This window comes from Hesperophylax consimilis, chromosome 18 (assembly GCF_061612785.1).
Source record: "Hesperophylax consimilis isolate HC1 chromosome 18, BYU_Hcon_1.0, whole genome shotgun sequence".
Lineage (NCBI taxonomy): Eukaryota > Metazoa > Arthropoda > Insecta > Trichoptera > Limnephilidae > Hesperophylax > Hesperophylax consimilis.
In genome coordinates this window covers 17462246-17488427 of record NC_142853.1, presented here as the reverse complement: position 1 = coordinate 17488427, position 26182 = coordinate 17462246, and the positions used below count along the sequence as shown (strand labels likewise).

At 31.9% G+C, this 26182-nt stretch overlaps 1 protein-coding gene across 1 annotated transcript in view; it reads left to right on the top strand.

Moving 5' to 3' along the window:
* The window catches only part of fs(1)M3 (female sterile (1) M3), a 111680-nt gene that overhangs the window by 20934 nt on the left and 64564 nt on the right, over window positions 1-26182 (top strand). Inside the window, exons 6-7 of the mRNA XM_089642217.1 lie at window positions 1555-1729; window positions 26000-26103. Coding sequence (XP_089498343.1) covers window positions 1555-1729; window positions 26000-26103 — 279 coding nt within the window. The remainder of the gene's footprint in view (window positions 1-1554; window positions 1730-25999; window positions 26104-26182) is intronic.

Here is a 26182-nt window from a genome sequence, read left to right as displayed (position 1 = left end):
TGACATAAATTAATAGATTGTATTGAATTGATAAGAGGAATAAGCATACAGTTTTATTAAAAAAATGTTCTCTTATCTCAAGTTTATTTAAAACCACGTACCATTTGACATTTGCAATAGGTTTTATTGAGAAGCCTGTTTAAGCTGTTATTTATTACTCGTAGCTAAGCGTGGTGTAAGAAAATTTCATTTATTTAATTTACTACTGTAAAGCATCATGCAGTTATTTGATATTTAATTGTTCCTACAGTTAGAATTTATAATATATCTGCTTTTTCGACAGTCTAGGAATGCATCGTTTTGTTTGTCTACAGTTTTAAATTTAATAAACGAAGCGAGATATTTCAAAATCATTACTATTAACTATTTTGTATAGAAATATTTTTACAAACCCATTTAACGAATACCCCTTTTTACTTCGATCACATCATAAGGTGAGTATATTTGCAGAAAAAAGACAACAATCTTCACTTGATTTACATGTTGAGGACTATCTGTTTCTTACATACATACTCCCAGTAATTCTAAGATTCAAAGTCTTGTCAAAATCTTGTATTACTTTGATTTTTTCGTTGGATAATGTAGATAAAAGTAATACCGTAGATTATAACAATGCCAACCATTCAAAGTTTATCAGAATGGTGAGTTTTTTATAGTTAACCAATTATTAAACTAGATAACATATTATTAAAATAAAAATTCAGAACTATGTAAAAAACATATTTCTTTATACTATTTAAAAATAAGTTCTAATAAAGCGGAAGTAATTATCAATAGTTAATCAATTGACCATTCACAAATCGACCGAAAAATTAATAATAGACAAATCGTTCATGAAATTGTGTTTAATTCGTAGAACTCAGTTTATTGCTTACTTACTTCCCTTATTGTTAAACTTATTTAATAACCTAAACATTACCTTGAATATTTGTTTTGACTTACTTAGTTTTAGACACTTTAGGTTTTAAAAGTCCTAGTAAAAAAATTTTTTTTTTTTTTCGTTTAGAATCTCAACTCGTATGTGATTGAATTATTGGCATAGGTAATAAAAGAATTTATTTGGTTTCGTAATAAAATACTATTCGGAAAAAATATATATATAGTCTGTATGTAGCTTCACCACAGTTTGATAATTCGTACAGACCAAATAATTCTTAGAAGAATTTCTTTTTATGAGTTTAAAAATAAAAATTTTGGATACATAAAAGAAAAACTTGGTAAATATAAATTTTTTAAACTCTACGTATCGCGGGCTTAATGTCAAACAACCTTACGTACAAAAGATATGCAAAGAATTTTAATCAAATATCTATATATAGACGTTATCTATAAAAAATATACCAAAAAATCGAAGACTCAAATTCAAACTACGCTATCGACAAAAAGACTAATCAATAATTATTACTATTGGCACGTTTTTCTTTAGATATCGTTGTTTGACTTTAAGCCCTCGATTATTTTGTTGTTGTAGATAAATTTTTTTGACATTTAACTCTCGATCGTTTAAAAAATAAGTTTTATACTGTTGTGCATAGTTACGTTATGTTTTTTCAGCAGGAATCGCTAGTTTACAAGTTGGAGCCCGGCACGGAACCACAAAAGCTTCACAGCCTACGTACTTTCGGAGCTAAGCTGGTGTTTAATTACAGGGGAGTTGCTCCCGCGCATGACTCTCACGTTTTAATCATCAACGGAAAAGGACACAGCGATATATACAGAATGAAAAAAGGTAGGCTTTATGGGCTTTGACTATAAAAATAATTACTTCTTTCTAAAAATACATTTATTAAACGTAGATGGAAAGAAACTGCCTACAAAGAGAAGTCCTCTGTTTTTAATCACAAATTCAAATAAGTACAAAAAAACATTATTGTTTAATAACTTTTGAAGGTTGTACCCATCAATGTAGATATATATACCTACATTGATATATTTAGGAAGATAAAACTAATAAATCCAAACGAAACATGAATAAGAATATTGATCAGTAACCGAGTTGGTTTCGCGTCTAGATCTCACCCAAGGCGTCGTGAGTTTAATTCTTCAGCTGGCAAAGTCCTCCATCACGACACAAGCAGTATTTTCCGCTTACTGAAGAACAAGGAGATTTTATAATATGTTCATGTTATTCATAACCCGGTAAGGTTTGTCTTCGTTTAAACAGAAGAAAAGAACAAGAAACAATAAAAAGGTAACGATTTGTTCCCGTTTCATGTTCTATTTCATGTTTTGCTTGGATTTATTGGTATTATCTTCTTCTTCGATGATGATTTATTTTAATTTGTTATATTTATAACTCGGATATCTTTTAAAATACTTTAATAGGCTTTGAAAAAAAACTATAAATTTTTACGAGTTCCTACTAATTTTCATAACGCAATTTGTGTATTAAATCACGCGGAGGGCAATAATTTTTTTTAAACATAACTTGAAACTCAAATTAACTATATGAAAATATATTTATAAGTTTTATTTTATTTTTTTATGGAGTTCTACAAATTAAACTTAATAACAATAAATAAATTCTGTGTATTATTTCCCCCGCCATGCTAGGGAAGTCCCTTTGTTATGGCGGGTGAAGTCATATTATAATTAATGAAACGTTGAAAATACGGAAACTGGGACATTGTTTACAGATTTCGAGGGCTTTTAAAGGATTAAGATTCGTATTCTAAATTTAAAAGATTAAGATTCTTAAATTTAAAAGACAAAAGATATCAAGTCTACAATAGCACCTACTTATAAACAGACTTTCTTGAAATAAATCTTTTATGGACACAATTTACTAAAAACATGATTTTCGATATAGACTCTAAATTCTGTTAATCCAAATCAATTATTCAGATTCCTGTTAAAAACGGGACTTTAGGCCTTTAACGAATTAATGAATAGATTTCCTAACAAAGTATCAGTAAAACGCGAGAAGTGTTATGAGGAAAAATACTGATATTGTCGCATTTCTTCATTATATTTATCAGGAAAAGAATACCTGCATGAAAACATTTTACGATATATTCGGAATGCATTAATATTTTATCAGGAAATAAATTGACATCATGTTTTTAAAGAATTTCAATAAATGAGCCATACCTACTCATTTTTCTCTGTGAAACTTAAAAACGAAAATACCAAGGTGATGCAATACGTAGTAATGCAAAATCATGTGTTCTTAGTTTGAAAATTTTGTCGTCTAGAAATGTTTCAGATGCTTTAATTAAATACTGCGAGTAGAATACATTCTGGCCTTGAGAATAATCGAGTATTTTTTAGATAAGTTTTTTTATAAGCCCAGAAAAAAATAATGTATAAAGCCTATGAAAACTGCTTTAAAGTCAATATCTCCTACTTACAAACCCATTTTCGGTTATGGTTTTATTGTATAATGTGGCAAATTAAGTTATTTATCGAAAAACATTTAAATATTTGTGCCTGAACATCCAAAAAAAAAATAAAATGCACTTTTTGGCCATGTTTTTTTCTTGCATAAATCAAAACAGGTGTGTTATTGATAGCGTCTGGATTCAAAATATTACACGACGTAGTGCATCGCCTTACATAAAATAACTTAGGGCTTAATACGTTGACTTTAAAAAATACCTTATTACTTATAAATTGAACTATCATTGGTTCCGCCCACAACTCGCTACTCTGTGAGAGTTATCAAGTAAGTTTTAAAATTATTAAACTTTGATGGGAAGCACGTACACTTTATTTTGCCCTTTTGCCAGTTGGTAGCGGCTCAGCAAGTTGTGTTGACTTCGTTTGGACGGAACCATTCAAATCTTGGAGTGAAGAATGTTATATGATTCTTTTAAGGGTACTCAGTAAGCGTTCAAAAAGAAGACGAAGATTACTGAAGATGGTTCGAAGGGAGTAGTTCTGGAAGTATGAATGTTAGAGGGAGCGCGCTAATATAAAAAACCCATTTTAATTAAAAGACGTAAAAGCTAGACATATTAAAATTGATCAATTAGAACAAAGTGGCATTTAAAGAAACACTGTGATTGTTTTCATACGTGTAACATCTTAAATAATTTTTGTAGTTTTATAATAATGGAGTACAGTAGATTTCATTTAATTACTTTGTTAACTCGGCTAATAAATAAAATAATGTAAAAAAAGCATATATTTGTTAAGAGCTTATACAGATAAAGTGTCCAAGAGAAGTATATTATTATATGTCGGGTAGAAATTCAAAATGCACGGTCTTAAGCAATACATTTTGAGTAGTTAATTCTTAATATTTGATAAATCATAAAAATGTATGCTTTTTAGTTAGAATTTAGGTTACATTGAATACGGACCTATCGATGATTATTACTTAACTGATAAGAAGAAACCATCAATTATCTAAGGCACATAATATATTCATCAATGAGTAATCCCTTCACGTAAAAATATATATCATCATTTATACTCAAGTTTTCCAAAATTCTTACCGTCCTAAGCCGCATACTCATCTGAACCGAACCGCGAAATGTCTGCAACGGTTACGTGGTTGAAAGTCTTACATTGCTATGCATCGGTTCAGCGTTGGTATAGTTAAACCAGCCTTACTACCAGCTTAATATTTACACTGTGGTTAAAAGTAAGATAGTTAATCTTTCTTCAGGTGATAATGAACACTTCATGACACTATAAAACGCTGACTCAAGAAGTTTACGACTCACGGGATTACTGATACTTCAATCAACACATCAACTCTGGAGTAATCAAGCAACTGTTTTGATGTTAAATACTCCATGGCATTTCCAAATATTGACATAACGATGAGGAAAAGCAACACGGCTCAACAACAACAAAAAACAACAAACACCTTTATTATTGCTAAACAACACCTCCAAAGTCAACTGAATTAATATTTGGTTTATTCACGAATAAAGTGGGAGTTTCGGGTATGGGAATTACGGGCAATATAGGCATTCCTGAAACGTGGGTTACATCAGTCGCTCCTCCGAAATACCTTTCAATGTCAGGGTACCAAGAATCAACGAAAGCTGGAAAATTCTCGGATTCCGCCCGTTTCATACTAAAATACTGGGAAGGTCTGAAACCTATCGAATAACCCACTTAATTATAGAGGTAATTGAAATTTATTACCAGCCAATTTGCATTAACAGACACGACGCGACGGACTAATATTCAGCGCGACCTCTGCCAATAGGTCGCGGGTTCATAACCTAATGAAATTCGAATAAAAATTTATCGTTTGTAAATGCGTAATATTTGCGCTCCGTTCTAAAGCGGTAGTTACCTTTTAGAACGCCCGGTGGAAAATCACCATTCAGAATTGAAAAGTGTTTTTTTTTAATGGTATGAGATATGCAAAGCCAGATAGATACAAAAATAATCAGATACAAAAAATTCCCCTTTCCCACGCCTTTCCACATTTCTATCTACAAATACTCCCCTGTCGATAGTGTTATAGTCCCGCTGGCTCTGAATAATTGATTTCTCTAGTTTTTTCATAATAATATACAATAATCTTTGATTTGAAAGCAGTCGATAGCCCGGTGGGCAGGACGCACAGTGAAATCAAATGAATCATCAACATAAAAAAGCTTTTTTTTCAACTTTGATGATTTAAAAAAAAAAATTCAAGTTGCGCCACAATACGAAGTATGTCAAAAAAAATACAAATAAATAGTAGTATATCTGTGCGTAAGGATAGAATGGCCAACCTTATGATTCCAGAGATAGCCTCATTTTTAATGTCAGTGCCATACAATTTTTTCTTAAAAAAATGATAACTCCTTCATTTGTACACGCAATTGCTTCATACGAAATTTTATAGCATAGTAATGATCAGCAGAATCCATTTCTAGCCAAAAAAAAATACCCTTGAAAATTCAAGTCTCTATGTCTATGAAAGGCGATTTTCAGCCCACTGTGGGACGTTCCGCTAGCCGTTAGACTGATCGAGTTCCATACTCAGAGCAAATACCAACATTTTCCTTTTCCAGAAAAAGTTGTTTTTCATAAAAACGTATTTTATTTACCTATTATGTAAGATCTTTACATTTCTGGATGGAATTGTCAAGACGCGACCGGTCTCATCACTTCAATACAAGAATTGATGATTACACGGTATTACTGATACTTCTACCAACACATAACTCTGGAGTAATAATAAAGCAACTGCTTTGATTTTATATACTCCATGGCTTTTAGAAATATTGACATAATGACGAGGAAAAGCAATACGACTCAACAACAACAAAAACACTTTGTTATTGCCAAACAAAAGTGGTAGTTACCTATTCCAATTATGTTTAATGTAGCTACTATGCTTTAAATAAAGTATTTCTTTGAAGCTAAATTACTGGTATAATGTGTAATTAGAAATAGCATAGGCAAGAGTGCCTATAATAATTATAATTCTCTGTTTAATCGTCTTTAGGTATATGATGAATTAAGTGTTTGGCAGCCTTAAAGAGAATGACATAACGTCGATTCATCATCCCAAACTGACGTTCTAATGCCAGAAACAATATTTAGTTTGGCTCTCTCGTTGACAGCCATGGTAACAACACGCATTTCAGGCACGCGAAGCGTAAGAGAATTTGATGTATTTTGTGAAGTGAAATGTGGTTCTTTCAAAAGACTACATTAATTACTATGTTATTAATATATTAAGAACGGGTTGTATCAAAATTTTTTAAAATTTGAACAATTCATTAAATTTGAGAGTAGAAATTAAAGTTCCGTGAAAGATATATTCAAGTTCTGTTCTATAATCTTAAGTGGAAATATCACATCGAAAACTCAATAAGGGTACGAAAATTGATACACATATTCTTATTAAAAAATATAATTAAACTACAAGATCTAAGAAAAATATATTTCGGATTGTGCAAACCCCATCTTAACGTATGGTTGCATTGGTTAAGGAGCGTCAGGTAGAACAATTTTAGATTTTGAGTAAACCCTAAAAGTACTCTAGCGATCAGCTCTACATAAAATTTAATGTTCTTGATGTTCGTCAAATTGCATAAAAAAGGTTATTATTCAGGTGCACAAAAATCTAGAAAATCTTGATAAAATAGATAATAAATGTATTACAAGAAGTCACACACAAAAGGATCTCGTGGTCCAAGGGAACAACACGAAGTATTAAAAGTCGTGTACATATCTGGGACCGAAATTATATAATAAAATCCCCCAAGAATTAAATATTAAAACATGCAAAATGGCCTTCATCGGTTCAATAATAACTAAATGGTTGATTGGATTGGGGAGGGTGGAGTCTGAAAAACTAATAAATATGTCACTTAAAATTTTACATGGTTACCTATTAATGGCTCATTTATTAAATACCTAATTTTCAATTTTGATAAAAAAAACTTTAAAAAACAAACAAAAAAAAACAAAATTAATTTTACAGAATAAATTTTTAGCAATTTTAACAGCATTAGGTTCCTTAGAACGGACAATCTGCCTAGCTAGAAAATAATATCGACCTACAATTTATAACAATACTTCTACATATTTTTAATATATTTTTTATGTTTATAACAGAACTTGAATAGAACTCTAACAGAACAATATGAATTGTTCAAAGTCTGTGAAAAAACCCTTCTTTATATTAGCTGTCGGTTGAGTAGTAAATACATTTTTAGTAAGATTGTTTTACAAAGGGGTGAGGGAATACCAGCCTACATGTCTTTCTCTGTTGATGCCTTGGTTAGTATAAAAATGAATCCCAAAGTCTGTTCCCGTACATTTATATTGTAATAAAAGTGTTTGCTGTTCGAAATTGAAATATCCTAGATAATAAAAAATCTCGTCTTCAACAATATTGCACGAATTATTCGACGTTATTTTCTTATTCGGGAAGACATTCCAATCCAATATGGTTTTATTAAGTAATACTTTTTAAACAGACAACAGATAAATTCTCAGAAATTTCACCACGTCGTGATATTTTTTTTTATTACGGACCCTCATAACAGGGTACGGACACAGGGTATTGATTGCAAAAAAATTTAAAATGCACATCGGTTAACCTAACATGAATGCATTTATCTACCAGTTTCCGTTTTTAATTTTTTATTTGTATTCCTTAAATATCACTCAACGACACAAAATCCTTAAATTTAGTCGGAATCTTAATTACTTAGGTAAGTGAAGAAAGCGTGTACAAAAATATGCGACAAATATGGCTACCGTGGCCTACTAGGCCTAGAAAATTGATCTTTCGGCTGGATTTATTAATTTAATTTAATAATTCAATATAATTTAAATAAATTAATTATAAATATATAATTTAATTCAATTAATCATTAATATATATTTAAATTTAATTATTTATTAATATTTAATTCAATAATTTATTAACATTTAATTTAATAATTTATTAATATTTAATTTAATTAATAAATAATATTTAATTTAATGAATTATTAATATTTAATTTAATTCATTATTAATATTTAATTTTTTCATTATATTTTTTAATTATATGTCAAGTACTGTTTTTATTAATTTTAAATATAAATTACTAACACGTATGTACCGTATATATCGGTCTGATATTAGGCTATTATAGTTATAAAATGTGAGCCTCGTGCAAACCCCCGTTATTACAGTTGTATGTCGCCTTTACTTATAGCCGTGAAATGTTCACGTTCAATAAATATTTAGTGAATGTAATATTTAGATAATAAAACAATGAAATTAATAGAAAAATTTATTCAAGTTAAGATAGCCGAGATATGATTTCGATTTGTTGGCGATTGATAACTTTTTAGACCTTCGATTAAATCTGAGAGATTATGGTATGATTTATGATTTTCACGGCCAAAAGTATTATAGTACATCTGCCCTGATGATGGACACTGCAATGCTGTCCAAAACGTTGGCTAAAGAACGAGGTAGCGCAACACGGCATAATACCCCAAAAACAAATCACTATAATCTGAGAGATCATTTCACGTTTACATAAATTAGGTCGCTAATGAGAAGGCCGCTAAAACTGAGAACAATGAAGATTAGTACCTAGAAAGCGCGTGTTTTTTTTTTCTTTTCAAAGTGTGTTTATGAACATTTTATAAATACAAAAAAAAAATATATATATAAGCATGTTTAACAGATTACACTGTTTTTCAAAAAAGCATGTTTTTACCTGTTACAGGTGATATCTATTTAAACACATACGTTTATTCGAATGTACCGTAAAGAACTTTCGGAGATTTAATATTTTGAACAAACGAACATTTTTATTAAATATTGAAGACAATATTAGTGATTTCTAAACGAAAATCTGAAACAGAAAAATCAGAAAAGGAAACGGTCACATCTGGGACACGAACCCAGGACCCTTGTCTTTCCGGGACAGTGCTCTACCAACTGCGCTAATGGGACCCTATTCCCCTCGGTCACTTTTAACTGTATCATACTTCGAATAAAAACTACTAACATTGTCTTCATATTTTTTTTTTCCACCGCACATTTTTATTGGCAACTATCTTTATGTATGATCGCAAGATTCAACCCGAACTAAATGCAATCCAGACAGCGTCTTTTAGATAAACCTATCTTATTTTTTTATTTTAAATTGCGATTTCTGTAGACTTTTCTGCAAGTCTAGAATGAATATTTATTTTTCGGAATAACTTTATTGAGTAAAACCTCAAATTGTACCAGATGTGACCGTTTCCTTTTCTGATTTTTCTGTTTCAGATTTTCGTTTGGAAATCACTAATATTGTCTTCAATATTTAAATATTACAATTTGAGGTTTTACTCAATAAAGTTATTCCGAAAAAAAAAAATAAAAATAAAGAACATTTTTATTTTCATAGAAGGTTTGCATTTAAGTTGAAGTTCGCCGGTTGGTCTACTGAATAAAGCCACGTTAAGGCGAAGTAGGTATATATATAAAGCCTCATTCCACTTGAGTAATCCTCATTTAGTAGATTGCAAGCAATCTAGTAAATGCTTTCACGTGTCAACACGTGCATACAACGTTAAGATGATTCCGTATCACGTAGTATAATCCACACCCTTGGAATTCTCTAGTGTTTGTTAATACATTAGGAGCAGTTCCTCTTTGCCTAATTACGTACTTCTCTGAAGGAAGTACCTACCCAGGTACTCCAGGGTAATTTCAGGCCGGCAATCAGACATTAGAATTTAATTGTGTTTGAACTGATCCAAAATAATTACTCATTTAATTACGGTTAGTAGAAAAAAATGGGTCTTTAATGTTACTTTTGTATTATTAATTGGGCAGAATTCAGAATGGATGCCAATTAGAATTGCCGGTACTTTATTTTAGAGAACAAATAGATTATTTAATAAAATGTTACATTAAATTCATGTCGGCCGGCATAGTCCAGTGGTAACGCATTGGACTGCCATTCCGAAGGTCGCGGGTTCGAACCCGGCGTGCGCAAATAAATTTTATTTGATTAATTTGTGTTATTTCACAATTAATTAATTAAAATAATATATAGTATATTTGCGGCACGTTCCAGAGTGGAAGATACTACCAGTATCGCCCTGGTGTAAGACCACCATTCAGAATTGAAACGTTGCTCCAAATGGCTTTAGCCGTGTTTAGTGACTAGATCTGAATAGCCAGGTACTTCCCCACCTTCCTCTTTCCCTTCCCCACTTACCTTCAGCATCACAACATCCCCCAATTGGGGATGCCATAGTCTCACTGGCTCCAGACGGGAGCAGTTGGGACTCTTGTGAGGTATTCACTATAAAAAAAAAATAATAAAAAAAAATGTCACAAAGTATAGAAAAATATCAAACAAGTATTTTTCGTCATCATTAATTTCTTTATCTATTGCAGTGGGTGGGTAACTAATATACCTAATAATTAATTCATCAACTTATATACCCAATAATTATTTCGTCAACTTATATACCTATTAATTAATTCATCAACTTATACACCTAATAATTAATTCTTCAACTTATATACCTAATAATTAGAATAAAATTGCATTTCTCATATGATCGTTATAAGTAGAAACAAAAGTCGAAATTATGATGAAACCGAAAAAACCAAAATGTACTTCATAATGTCGATGTGGAGATACATTTCTTGAGTACTCACTCTTTTAACCAAATGCTACTAAGTAAGTTAAGAATATTTATAATGCTGCGAAATACGCGAAATTACATATCTGCTGGTTCTGGTACATCCACAAAAAGTGCTTGAAGTAATTTGAAAAAAAAATACATATATTAGTATGGCAAAGTTGTTAATTTATTATTCGTCATATATTTTTTCAATTTCACACTGTACAAAAAATATGACGTGTGGGATTGCACTAACCTCCCCACATCCTGGAATAAAAATTATTATTATAAATATTTTAAATTATTATTTTTATATTTAGCATCAGATATGTTTTTATTCAAATTGCTACAAAATAGTTTTTTCTTGACATCTACAGATTTCCGAAAAATTCTCGATTTAAAAATTTTAAGTAACAAATTTTTCTTAAGTTCTTAAAAACAACAAAATATTATGATAGGAACAATTATTATAGCCTTGTTATCTTCTTGGTAAAAACATTATTCTAAAGGTAAGTTATTAATCAGACGGTACAATTTTTTTTTATTTAGAATTATATTTTTTTTACGACATTTCATTATGAATTAATAATTGAGAGACTATATATGATTCACAGAATATCTTAGTGAGGACTAAAAATATATTCTGATATTTTTATTTCATGTATCTTAAAATATCATATGTAAACCTTCAATTCAGCCACCTTTAATAGTGCCAATCGTTCATTTTTACGATCAAATAATATTTTTTGTTTAGACAAAGTTTGCGGGGGTAAAGTGCACTATCTTCTGGAGATTATTCAATATGATAGTACAGGTAGATAAATCAACCCGTAAAGAACAAAGTTTTTTCTACTGTAATAAATCTATTTTCAAATGTAATACATCTATTTTAACTGTAATACATCTATTTTAACTGTAATACATCTATTTTTAAATGTTTTTTAAAACTTAAAAAAAAAGTTGACTTAGATTCAAGCTTCCTACCCAGAAAATGCAGTTAACAACTCCACCAACTGAACCAAATCCCGATTGAATAAGACCGACATTTACATCGTATATTAACTGCCCTAAAGTCATCCGATTTCAGAAAAATGTATATATGTCCACGTGTGTGTGCTTGGTTGTTAGAATACGTTATTATCGATGACGAGACTCTCTGCTGAGGTTCAGCTCGATTTACTTACATTCATTCACAAAAACATAATGTGAAATTCAAATAAATTAATTTAAAAAAGACGTACAACTTTTTTCTAAATTTCAACGTTAGTGTAGTTTTTACATAAAATAATTGAATTGTACGTATGGAAAATTCTTCTATGAAAAAAAAAATTCTGTAAAATACATCCTGTAGAATACGGGCGTATACTAAAACCAACTCAGGCGTAGATAAATTGAAACCCAAATTCGAAATACTAGAGTCTATGTACCTCTCGGTACCTTTTAACATATTCCATAATTACTTATAGAATTACAGCTAAGGGTTAAAGGGAAACATCCCTTGTTAATTGCACTTCCACCAATGTCCCGATACACCCCGCACCCACACTCCCACACACACGCAGTAGGCACCGAGATCAACCCTTAAGATAAGAGGTCCTGGCATACACGATTGTTTCAAGTTATCACTTGACAATGGGGGGTCATGTTAATTAATATCTGATGGAAATGAAGCTTTATCAAAATTCTATGCAAATTGTGTATTATTCATATTCACTTTGGGATGAATAAATTTAAACCTTCTGGAGACGAAAACTATACGGCACAAGCATAATATATTGCAAGTCGAGTGGTTTCTTTGAATTATCTTCTGGAGATGAAAACTATACCACACCAGCAATAATATATAATGCAAGTCGAGTGGTTTCTTTGAATTATCTTCTAGAGTTGAGTACTATACCACACAAGCATAGTATAATGCAAGTTGGGTGGTTTCTTTGAATTATCTTCTAGAGATGAGTACTATACCACACAAGCATAATATATTGCAAGTCGAGTGGTTTCTTTGAATTATCTTCTCGAGATGAAAACTATACCACACCAGCAATAATATATTGCAAGTCGAGTGGTTTCTTTGAATTATCTTCTAGAGATGAGTACTATACCACACAAGCATAGTATAATGCAAGTCGAGTGGTTTCTTTGAATTATCTTCTGGAAATGAAAACTATACCGCACAATCAATAATATATTGCAAGTCGAGTGGTTTCATTAAATAATCTTCTAGAGATGAGTACTATACCACACAAGCATAATATATTGCAAGTCGAGTGATTTCTTTGGATTATCTTCTGAAGATAAAAATATACCGCACAAGCATAATATATTGCAAGTAGAGTGGTATTTTTGAAATGTTTATTGATAAATTCTTTCTACCGGTAAATCGAATCATTTAAAGATTGTAAATTTAGCACACCATTAGCAATACTTAATACTAAAACGACACTCTTACCTACATTAAATAATTTCTCATTCATCCCACGCAGGAATCTCTTAGGAAAATTATTTTGCTCAGTGTCATAGGTATGTCATCATGAGGGTATTTTAAAGAAAGGAAGGAGAGTAAGATCTGAAAATTAAAAGGTTACGAGGTGTGGGTGGGTTCATCACTCCCACTGCGGTGCAAGGAGATGATGGGTCAAGAGAGTCCTGCTGGAGAGGTAAAAAGGTTTCCCTCAAACAGTCTCTCCAAATCCAGCCCACCACACAGTAGGTGGGTAGACGCACCCGTCACCAAGACCTAGACAATCCTCACCCCACGAACCCGGGTACCCCTGATAAGTCACCAAACGTAGTGAACCGCTCGGGTTGATCTATGGCAGATGTGTTGTTTATCCAATTAATGGTTTTCGGGGTGGTGGTACCCAAACCCTATGGGTATGGGAACCCTTTCATTCATCCCTTTCTTATATTACTTCTCTAACCCACCTCATAAAGTAGCCCAATTGAATGCCGATATGGTTATCTTGGATAACGCAGAACAGTCAGTCTTTTTGTGAAATAAACGTTTTTAAAATGTTTTTTACATCAACCCTACACAGGAGGCCCTGAGAAAAATAATTTCCCTCAGTGCCTTGTGTTATGTCATCTTTGGTGATGCTGTGTGGATGGGTCTTTTAAGAAAATTAACGCGAGGAAGTTAATAATAAGAAGTGAATCTAAGAGTCAGTGTACCCCGAAGTGACGTATAAATATATCCCTCCCACTACGTCGCAAGGCAACGTGTCGAGAGACCAGTGAGAGAGGACAAAGGGTCTCCCCAAACCAACCTCCTTCGATCTGGTACGCCACGCAGCTTGTGAGCAGGCGTATTCTGACCAGAGATGTGCTTTATTTCAAATAAATCCATTTCAAATGGAAATGCAAAATGCAAAATGGATATTTTCCATTTTGCATTTTAAATGCTTTTCTAAAAACCTTTTTGCATTTTGCATTTTAAATGTTTTTTTCAATGCATTTTCCATTTGAAATGCTTTTTTGCAATATTCTTCCTATTATCTCCACTCATCTTTTTTTCATAAGCCCCAAATATCAGTCGGTCCTCAACCTCGCTATGAGAGATAATTTACATTTGTTAAGTTGCTCCCTGGTGGAGGAGCCCTGACAATTGAGTGATACCATTACAAAAAATACTGAACATGGGGCCATGACGCTGTAATATTAAATGTTAGATGGCAGTTTCTATGTTTTTACGTTGGCAACATTAGTCCTGCGCAATTTTTTTGTGGTTTCATAATCCGTAGTCGTGGTGTTTTTGGATTTACCATCATGTAATATGTTTGTTCTACATTGATGTCCATTATTAAATGACAAAATTGTTTAAAAATTCTATAATTATTTTGATTGTTTAACCTGAGAAACCATTTTGCATTTTTAAATAGGTATTTTGCATTTTGCATTTGAAATGCTTTTCTAAAAACCATTTTGCATTTCCAAATGGAAAAGTTTTGATCCATTTCCATTTTGCATTTCAAATGGTTTTGGGTACCCATTTTGCACATCTCTGATTCTGACACACTTCACCCGATGAACCCGGTCACTCCTACTAAATCATCAAAGTGCTACATGGCGGCGGTCCCCAAACCACCTCCCAAATTGTAAATGTAATTTCATCATTCGATCAAATATTATTAGAACAAATTTTGTCTTGCCAATCAGGATCAATAAAGATTTGCAAGGTTTTCATTATTTATGATCAAAATTTACACTTAGATATTTTTCAGTTAAACCTTCGTCTAGATTTAATCCTCATCAAACGGGTTGATACTGTATTATCTTTGTAACAAGGTTAATTTAAAATCATGATATTTGACTTTTGTTACAAAACTCCTTTAATAATTATTCTGGATTTAATTATGATTTTAGACGCCGGAAATGAAGAAGAAGAGTAAGGAGAAGGGTGGTTTGAAACTTTGTGGAAACCCTTATTAAATATTTATTGTTTTGTATTATTCCTAAGGAAAACTTGTTACAAACAATAATTGGTTTGTAATTTATAATTCTTAGACGCCTACAGGTTGATTACGGGTCCCGGTGGGTAGGATATGAAATTTGAGCCTTTTACAACTTTAATTTAATATAATTTCGTAATGATTCCTTAATAAATTGTGTGAACCAGGTCCAAATATGAAGTAAAAACGATATGATAAGATAAAATTTTTATATACCACCCTTTAGAGAAAAAATTACATTTATAACTAGCAACTGATCTAACGTTACTGCGAAAAGTTTTCGTTTGAAAAATATAATCTTACTAAAAACATTACAAAAACTGATGTAAAAATAATAACTTTACTTCTTAATCAGCCAGTCTTGTTTTATTTCTTATTACGCGAATAAAATACATTGTCAAAAAAATTTCGCAACTTCACTTATTTTTAATCCTATGGAAAATTAAAAGCTTTTATCTCAAAAAGAAGCAACAAATCAATATATTGTTGTTTCAGATAACACACAAACATATTGCTACTTTATAATTAAGATTATAAGTTTCAATAAAGTATTCAAATAACATTTACATTTAAATGCCAGTCGTGACTGCTGCTTCATACAATCAGATTTTTGATTTTTAGTGGATTATTTAAGTATTTAAGCAATTTAAGACCGATCATTAAAAGCTCCGAAAAGTAGTTAGTAAGCAATACACGTGACCAGGAGTACATGAACAAACAGGGTAAGGCAACCGGGCCAGCCAGTTAAGTAAAGTTTGGGTTAAACACCAATACAGGGCCTCTTAGTTAAGCGACTGAACCGTAAACCTTGTATCAACGTAGGCCATGTTGACTTAGGTTCAACAATCGTTATGACGTATCAACTTACGTTTATGGCAAACAGCGAGACGACTGAGTTACTTGACTACGGTAACTAGAAAAATTTCACCCGTCATTATACAAGCTTGAATACAAAGGAATTAATAATGTCTCATAGGGCGTTTTAGAAATGTGAAAGAGAATTTTTTTTTTTTTTATCTTATAAATTTTAAGATATTTCAATTTTTGTGATTTTCTCAACTATCATACTAGGCTCATGCTCGTATTATGGTGGTCGTACATGATTTATTCAAGAATAACAAAATGATATCTTGAATAAAAAATAACAAATCATAAGTTAAAAGGGACAATAAACATAAAATAAAATTTAAAAAATAAATATTATTATAGAAATCATATTAGAAATAAAAATACAGATCAAACTGATGGGATAAAGAGATATTTTAAAAAATTATAAAAAGTAAGACATGCAAAATTGTACCAAATTATTTTATCTTTATTTTTTTCTTTAACACAAGTTAATCGTGGTATCTTATCTAGAAATGTAACTATTTACGGTCACATTTAAATTATGCAACTTTTTTTTAAACAGTGTTAGGAACTCATTTAAAGAAAACTCGTCCCCTTTCCAATAGCCAATTTTGAACACGGATAGTAAAAAGGGATATAGAATTATTTGACTTTATATCATCTTCATTAGTGGCTAAATAATAATTTCTGCCCTAGTCGCTACCCCAAAGCAACAGTGAGATATCTATTAAAAAATAGCTTTTGAGTATGTTCGATGTAAAATAATTAACTTCTACATAGTGCATCACACATTGCATTTCAATTAAAATTTAAATAAAATTCCATTGCTTTGATAGATAGAATTTGCTATTGATAATATATTATCTAAGAAAGGTATTTTTTAAGATATACCCTATTGCTTAGAGGTAGCAATGCGCAAACTTTTTTTTGGTCAGGTACAAATTTGTAAATATATTAAGGGGTATTGTTGCACATACTAACATAATATTACGGATATTCATCATTATTTTTTCTTTCGATGATAATTTGTTTTACTGAGTTAGGCAGATTTTTGTTCTTAAAAAAAAGTAGGTAAAGCTATTGTGGTTAGGGTAGGTTTAAAGGTTATATTAGGTTAAAAGGTAAGGTTGGGTTTAAAGGTTAGATTAAGTTTAAAGGTTAGGCTAGGTTTAAATGTTAGGTTAGCTTAAAAGGTTAGGTTAGGTTAAAAGGCTATTTTAGGTTTTATGGTTAATTTAGGTTTAAAAGTTAAGTGCTTGTGTTATTTTTTGCGATTATTTTTAGTGACAATAATCTAACCTACATAAAAGATTTATTTTATACTCAATAATGTGCGTGATAAGAACAACAAAAACTTATTTTTTTAATATTTAAAATATAAAATTCACTTAATGTTGAAAAATATTTACTTGGACTATTTCTAAATATTATTTTTTTTATTGCATTCTTCTCTAAAACAGCATTTTGACTTTTATCGTGAAAATCTTTACGTACAATTGATTTCAAAGTAAATATAAATAATTTCACGAATCTCCAAGATGCTTTTTATAATCTTAATAGTTCATAATTAAATTTGAAAGGAAAAGTTGTATTTTATTGTTAAACTTTCAGCATTGTTTTAATCTCCGTCTCAAAGGAAGGCTTACCATTTAAAGAAAAGTGCTTAACCTTTCGCCGAAGCTTTTTACTTTAAAATTAATGTTCTTTTTGACTTTCGGAGACACGGAAGAAATAAATTTGGAAATAAGGCACATCAAGAGACAGGAGTTTATTAATTTTCGTAGCTACACCACTTTCGCAATAAATCAAATGTGATGGAAAAATTCATTCTGTATATTTAAAGTTTGCTTTTCCAGGAGTGGTATTTATTTGAAAGCTTTGCATTGTTTCATGATTTTTTTTTTTCAATTTGTAATTTGGGAGCCGGGAACCGCCTCCCCGGGAACTCATTCACTTGATAATCATCACCTTTGCCATAGCTCACCCCGAGTAGTTCACGTTTGGTGACTTATCAGATGGATTTATGGGGTAAGGATTGTCCAGGTCTTATTTGCGGATGCGTCTGCCGGGTCGGATCAAGATAAGTATCTTCCACTTAAGAACGTTCAACAAATATATTCCTGTATTATTTTTTATGAACTAATTGCGAAACAACATAAATTGATTAATAAAAGTTACTTGCGCACGCCGGGATTTAAACCCGTGACATCCGGATTCGTAATCGAGAGCTTTACCCCAAATTACATTAAAAATATTAAATAGTTACACTATGATCATAATTTATGAATATTGTCTAATCCACATACTAATATACAAATTTCACGCTTAATAATGATGCGAATCAATCAAAAAGAGGCATTTTGTAAAAATTTGTACTCGCTTTACAAATAAAACTTCTTAGGGGAAAAATACGACTGCAGGCCCTCCCGTTGAAGATAATTATTATATAAATGCTTTGATTTCCTTAAATGGAATTTTACCACATTAATTCTTCTTCTTTCATTTGGTGGAGGGGTCAGAGGGGAACGTGTAGATCTGTGAGCCCGTCTAGGGCCTCAGGCGTCGCCCTGTGGACCAATCCCGATGGGGATTGAATGCAGCGGACATTCTTTGGCCACATATTCGGTGCTCTGCATTGCACCACATTCACACATCGCTGACTCTTTAAGGCCCCACCTGTACTTCATGTGGACACAGCACAGAATTATAACAGCACGATAATACACATTCATAGTCGACTTTTTGATGACACGACAGTATGTGCTCGTAGATAGAAGAGGTAGGAAATTCTATTAAGCCAACGAGATTAGGGTAAGAGCATGTATGACCTGAAAAACTCTGTGAAATATAGTTTATTCAAAGATTTTTTTATTTAAAAAATTTATTCAAAGATTTTTTTATTTGAAAAATTTATTCAATTTTTTTTTTAACAGTATTATCACCTTACTGATACATAATTAATCTTCTGATTATTACTATGGTTTATTTTTATTTTTTTTTTTTTTATTTATGCTTTAATATATTTGTTAAACAATGGTATAGTATATTGTCCTCCACGCTAGGAGTTCACCTGTGTTGTGGAGGACTTAAGCATCGGTTAAATAGTACCGCACGAGATTTTTTTATTTCGTAATCACACTGGTTACAAACATTTGGCATCGAAACGTAGGTTGCTTGAAAGTGACTTGAGCCTTGTTTAGTGGACAAATATGATATGTTATGCATTATATCGAAATATGCATTTCCTTTTTACCCACATATTCCGTCAATTTTCCATACACGATTCTGTAACATACATCACTTCGTCATCCATCACCTGTCCCTTTCTGACAATGCGCCGGAACTAAGCTGACCTTGTAAAAAGTGTTCGAGTCAATCGCTTTAACCAAGACTTGTAGCGTGCAGCCAATAAATTAAGGTTGGTAAGATTTCTTCTAAATTCCTTTTTTTACCACGCCATTCCATAGTCATGTCAACTTAAACCATTTCGATTACAGTTCACCATACTCGTAAGTTTAAAAAAAAAAATAATACGAAGACAAATATGTTACGATTTCATGCTCAGTCAGATAGATACTTCCCGACCTTAGACTTTTCCAACTCTCTGTCTATCCTCTCCTCACTCTTTTCAGCCCCAAAACAAACCACAGTCCCACCAGGTCTGGATTGCAGGAATCAGTTGGGGCTCCTGAAACTGCATCTAATAGGTACTGCAGTATATCGACGAAAATTTCTCCGCTTTGTAAAATAACCTAGTGATAATATGAAAAACAAAAAGTTTCATGTTTTGAACCGGTAAACTCGTGACCTTGAGACACTCCTTTGTGTATCTCTAAAATATTATATATTATCATATAAATAGAGAAATTCTTGGTATAACATAAAACGAGGACGTGACATTTGAATGTGTGTTATAGGTACAAATGTTTTGGACACTTCCAAACCCTTTTGTAAGATAATAACGGTTTTATCTCTTGCTTTAAATAATACATAATAATATGATATTATTTATCTTGATTCTAGGAATATGTTATTCGTGCTTACCTGTTCGTGTACCTATCTGAACCATTCTCCTAATATCAATTTTCATAATTAATTCTCTTTGGATCGGCTTTGAAATCTTATACAAACATTATTACAACGTATTCATATTGTGTACCAATTATTATTAACATATGAGGTAGGTATTATCCAAAGACTGAGTTCTTCTATCTTCTGGAATCAGAGGTATTAAACCTTAGGAAGCACGCGGCTCATTACGCTCTATGTACCTTAAATAAAAAGGTATCGCCATTAACTCCTAAAGCCTCTAATATTTTGCAATGTGTTTTTCCTAAGCGAACTGTCAACATGCTGTTTGCGCGGGAAATATTTTCGCATTAGATTCGATTCCAGAAAAATATGCTATTTTGAATGTAGGCTTAAAGAAATATTTATTTTTATGACACTTTAAGATTTTATCAGATACCGACATTTGCAGACAAAAATATTCAAATTTTGAACTCTACCAAGTCGGTTTATCGATTTACATCGTGTAAACCGTAATTATCACTTTACACAAAACGAATAAGTCAAACGCAATATAAAAGTAGTTATTATCACGTAGCTTGTTTCGATTTACACTAAAAAATATATTTATTTAAAAATTTGCAAAACTTGACGAATATTTTTTAAATACTAAATGTTATTTCATAAAATTATTTCAATTTTTTCGGGAGCGTCCGTTGTAAACTTTTGTATGTAAACTGGAAGCTTTGTGTTCTCTCTTTCTAACATAATAAAACCATATATCTAACCGTAACAAAAAATGAGATGGCTTTGCATTTTATGAGTCCGTATTAGGTTAGGAGAAATATCTCGCAAAAAGACACTAGGGATGTTCGACGTCTGAGATTTTTCCCAGATTTTATCACTCAAAATTGCTCTATGGTTATCAAATTTTTGTAGTTATGTGCCAACCATATACGTTTTAGAAAAAAATTTGAAAAATAGCAAAAATGAATTGAGTTCTTGATTTGGATTACCAAACCGTAATCTATTAAGATGTCTATACTGAAATATCAACGGTTGCCAAACGTGTCATTTGTTTGAAACTTTAAGCAGGTTAGGGTAAGTTTGTTAATTCTTTCAATACCAGAGTTCAGTAACAGCAAGAAAAAAAAATCCTTATTTAGTAGTTCCGTATTTTGCGTATCGTTTGTGAAGGATTGAAATGTTAGCATAAATTTAATAATAGATCCCATTTCGACAGTTTTGTTTGGACCGGGATCCATTATTGTTTTTATATGTTTTAATGTTATCATTATATCTACGCGTGTTACACTAAAAATCATTTTTTTAAACTATACAGTTGTTCGTGTGATAGGTTTTTTCCCCTTGCTAATATAAAATAACCCTCTCAGGCCTAAAAATATTTTTTTTTTAAATCTAATTTGGCAAACAAAAAAAATATATACTATCGAAGAAATCAAACACTTTGTGGCTTGACATTTATTAAATGAAAAAAAAATATTTTAGTTTGTTTTAAACCACTTTATTCAGTTATACAGGTCGACCGGTTTTGGTGGAACTCAACCTTCTTCAGGATAATGAAAAAGTAAAGTTAATTAAATACAGAGGACAATTACGAGTAAAACAAAAGGAAAATACAAAGTATGTGCAGAAGGAGAGAGCATCAAAGACTAGCTGGTGGAGGGGTAGGTAGAGGGGTAGGGGAAGGGTGGGGGTTTCGTAGGGTCAAAGGGGATAACTTTGAAATTGGACTGTCGGCTAATTCTAACTGTTTATATAAAAGTGGGCAATTATTTTTTTTATTATTCGATTTGGATATTTCTAATGCTTCTAAATTATTAAGACATATTCCTTTTTTTATTATGAATTATTTGAACTCCCGTATTTTAATTACATGTATGGTTAGTATCTATTAAGCGTTCAGCAAAAAAAAAACCGTACTTGAACACCTGATGTATTCTTTTATTCGAATATTTACGTTACGCGTTATATTACCTGTATTGATTGATAGCGTTTTACAGTACCAAAATTTATACCAAAGATATTTTTAATCTCGCCATTGGTGTTGTCGTTGTTATGTGATAATTTTTATTATAATAATACATAGTGCAGAACTATATATATTTAAAAAAAAACTTTATTTGGTACTTTTTCAAATAGTTAATTTTGCACTAGACCACCAAATTGTAAATGCATTTAAGTTTCTAAAAAGATATTATTGAGATTCGCACTGTTTTATGTAGAGCCTTCAATGTGTTTACCACAGTTTAAAATCGTGACCTCAGAGACGTTCATAAGACAAAAGTTAATATAAGGCATGGAAGTATAGAAATATTTTGTTTAGTATTGAAACTGTTTTGGATAATATCTACAATTTTTCCCATCATAAACCTACTATCCATTTTTATCCTTAAAAACAGCCTTACCCACACTTGAAAAAAAGAAGATGATTTGTTGCCTTGTAAATTGTCGCAAGTACAACATTCGAATTCGTGTCGTGTAGCAAGAAGGTTCAATCGTAGTGTCCTCGTTGTATTATTCACATGTTTTGTGCTCTGTTTGCAAATATCAAAATCATATTAAAGATTATCTCGTTTTGGAGGAAATTTCACCCCGTGAACAGCGCAAGTTCGTCGAGAGCCTTATTGCCGGGATTCTGGGGAATTTAAGGTAGGCCGGGTTCCCACTACGCCGGACCGGCAGATCTGCCGGAAACCGGACACCGGACTAGAGTGTTCACATTACACCGGAGCCGGAGAGATAATGGGAGGACATCACTTCAGGATTCGAAAGAAAAGCCAACTTTCCTCACTGTGTTGGAGCAGTAGATGGCAAACATATTAAAAATTTTAAACCAGCCGAGAGTGGTTCTATGTTCTTTAATTACAAGGAATATTATTCTTTTGTATTAATGGAAGTTGTTGATTCAGAGTACCGATTTATTTTTATTAGTGTGGGATCATATGGAAAGGAATGCGATTCTACTATATTAAAGGATAGTAAATTTTGGCAAAAGATCAATGATGGTACTTTAAATGTACCAAAGCCTAGACCGCTTCATGAAAACTTGCACGTGGAATTACCGTTTATACTAGTTGGCGATGAAGGCTTTGCTTTAACACCTAATCTCCTACGTCCGTATGGAGGTACACATTTGAATACTGATAAAAAGATTTAAACGAGCAGGGCGAACACGTCTACTTTCTTCAAAAAATGCGAATCGATGACGAGAGGGGAGCCCGGAGCACGGGCGCGGCGAGCGGGGACAGCCGGATACCGGCACAAACTCGTTCACATTACTCCGGTCCGGTGGTTCTACCGGCACTTTCGCAGTGACAAAACGCTCGGTAAAAATGCCGGACCCGGGATAGTGTGAATAGCTACATATAAATTGTACAGCCACTAGCCCTTCCGGCAGTTTTACCGGCCCGGCAGATCTGCCGGTCTGGCATAGTGGGAACCAGGCCGTAGGCTGTTCCTTCAATCCATTTTTTTCCGTGATTTATTCAAAACCAATTGAATGAGCTCTTTACTGTCGTATTTTGAAGAAAAACCATTTTTTCTGAGAAACCATTTTGCATTTTCAATGCATTTTGAAAATAGGTATTTTGCATTTTGCATTTGAAATGCTTTTCTAAAAACCATTTTGCATTTTCAAATGGAAAAGTTTGGACCCATTTCCATTTTGAATTTCAAATGGTTTTGGGTACCCATTTTGCACATCTCTGCCTAATACGCCGCTGTAGCGATAGTATAGCTATACGCTGAGGAGGACCGTATATTGCTTAGGTTAAAATATTTACTAATCATGCAAGATTTTTTAGACTGGCACCACTTTGTTACAATCCTCAAAAATTTGATCATTTAACTTCACGTTTGTTCATATGACATTTGCGATGATAATAATCAAAACCGACGTTTCCATATCTTCTGAAATCACAAGATCTACATGTTGGTATTTAAATACCTACCTACTTATTTACTAACATAAATAAAATATTTTATGTAACTTTTTTTTTATTTCAAACAAGACATTATAAAATTTGTCCAATGAAACGTCACTGTCTCAATGACATTTTTTTTTTTTTGGGTAGGTGTCCTAATATTGAAAACCTCAGTCAAAGTTAGCTCCTAGTCAAAGATAGCCACCTATTCAAAGTTCGCCATCTAGTCAATGCAATGATTGCTTGAATAGGTGACCGGATAAATCATCAAAATGATAATTCATCACATCTTTAAAAAGTTATATAAAGTGATGAAACAAAAACTTTATTAACTGGGTTAAGTAAATTAGGTTTAGTTAGGTTAGGTTAGGTTAAAAGAAATAATTTGTCGTTTTTAATGACTTTATATCACTTTTTAAAAGTGTGTTGAATAGTCACTGTGTTGAGTTAGCATGGAACCCTTGAATAATACAATGGATGCAGCAGATTTTATTTACATACTATTGCTTACATTTTTTCTCAAAATAACGTCAGGAATCCCTGATTTAGAGTATGTCAATTACGTCCCTGTGTACAGTGGTGTTAAAAAATTTAAATTAATAATTTGAGAGTCATTTGTGTAGATGTATGCGATGTTGGGGAATGTTTGATCATGTTCATGCTGAGAAGATAGGAATATGAATAATTTTAGAAAGCGGATCACACTATACCTGCATTGCTTTTGAAGTAAACAATTATTCTGCATTAAGGGTGATGCATAACATTTGGAATCAGGTTGCTAACAATAATACTCCTTATGTAGATGACAATAAGATTTATATTCCCGCTTAACATCAACCACCTGTTTGGATTCAGGCGAGAAAAAATATCGCCAAAAGTGTGTTTTGTTTCATTTTGCGAAGTTCAGGCACAAATGTTCAAATTTTTTACCTTTATGCATAATGATTTTTTTAAAGTTATATAAACACAAGTTAGCAAGATTGCAACGGGATTTTACTACGAAATACCATGCCACACCTCAATTTGGAAAATAGGTATAATATTCATTACTAAAGTGCTCCATGTTAAGCTTTTTCCTATCAGCAATAATTCTTCTTCACTTAAAATAATTAATTGCACTATTGCATGTTGTCAGCAAAAGTCAAAATCAACTGTCACCAACCGTATACGAAATCTAAAATATAAGAAGCTTAGATATAAATCATTATACCAGTTTTAAATAAAGCTGATGTAGCCATTTCACACGAAGCCTATTGACTTATAGTCTCCAGACAGGCCAACGTAAATGATTACCTGTCTATAAAAGAATTTAAACATTTGAAAAATTATTAATAATTCGACCTTACTTCGAGCTCACAGACATGTCACACTTCCGTCGATTTATATCTTCAGTGATTATTGTGAATTTCAGAATATTAACTAATATTTTTTTTAATAATTTAAAATGAGTTTCAAATTTATTACCATTTGAAATCCTTCTAAAGCCTAAATTATTGGATGGGTTGTTTCGCAGAATTTAAATAACTCATCAAATTTTAAAGTTGATTTTCAAGATCTGGGAAGGTTCTATTCAAGTTCGTTATTGGCCAGTCGTTTCACGAAACTGAAATGATGAAAGAACTTGAATAGAACCTTCACAGAACTTTAAAATTTGATGAATTGTTCAAATTCTGTGAAACTACCCGTCCTTAAATTTGAATTTATTTTTCAGGTGGTGAATTAGTTCCAGCCAATCGGAAGTTTGATTTTATGAACGTCACCAGCGGGACTGTGGCCGATATAGATGGAGAAGATTTTTTGTTTCTTGGAACAACGGTAGGGGAAATAATAATCTATTTATACACATTACGTATCATTTAATTTAATTGGCAGTTTGAAAGCCAAATGGTAGATT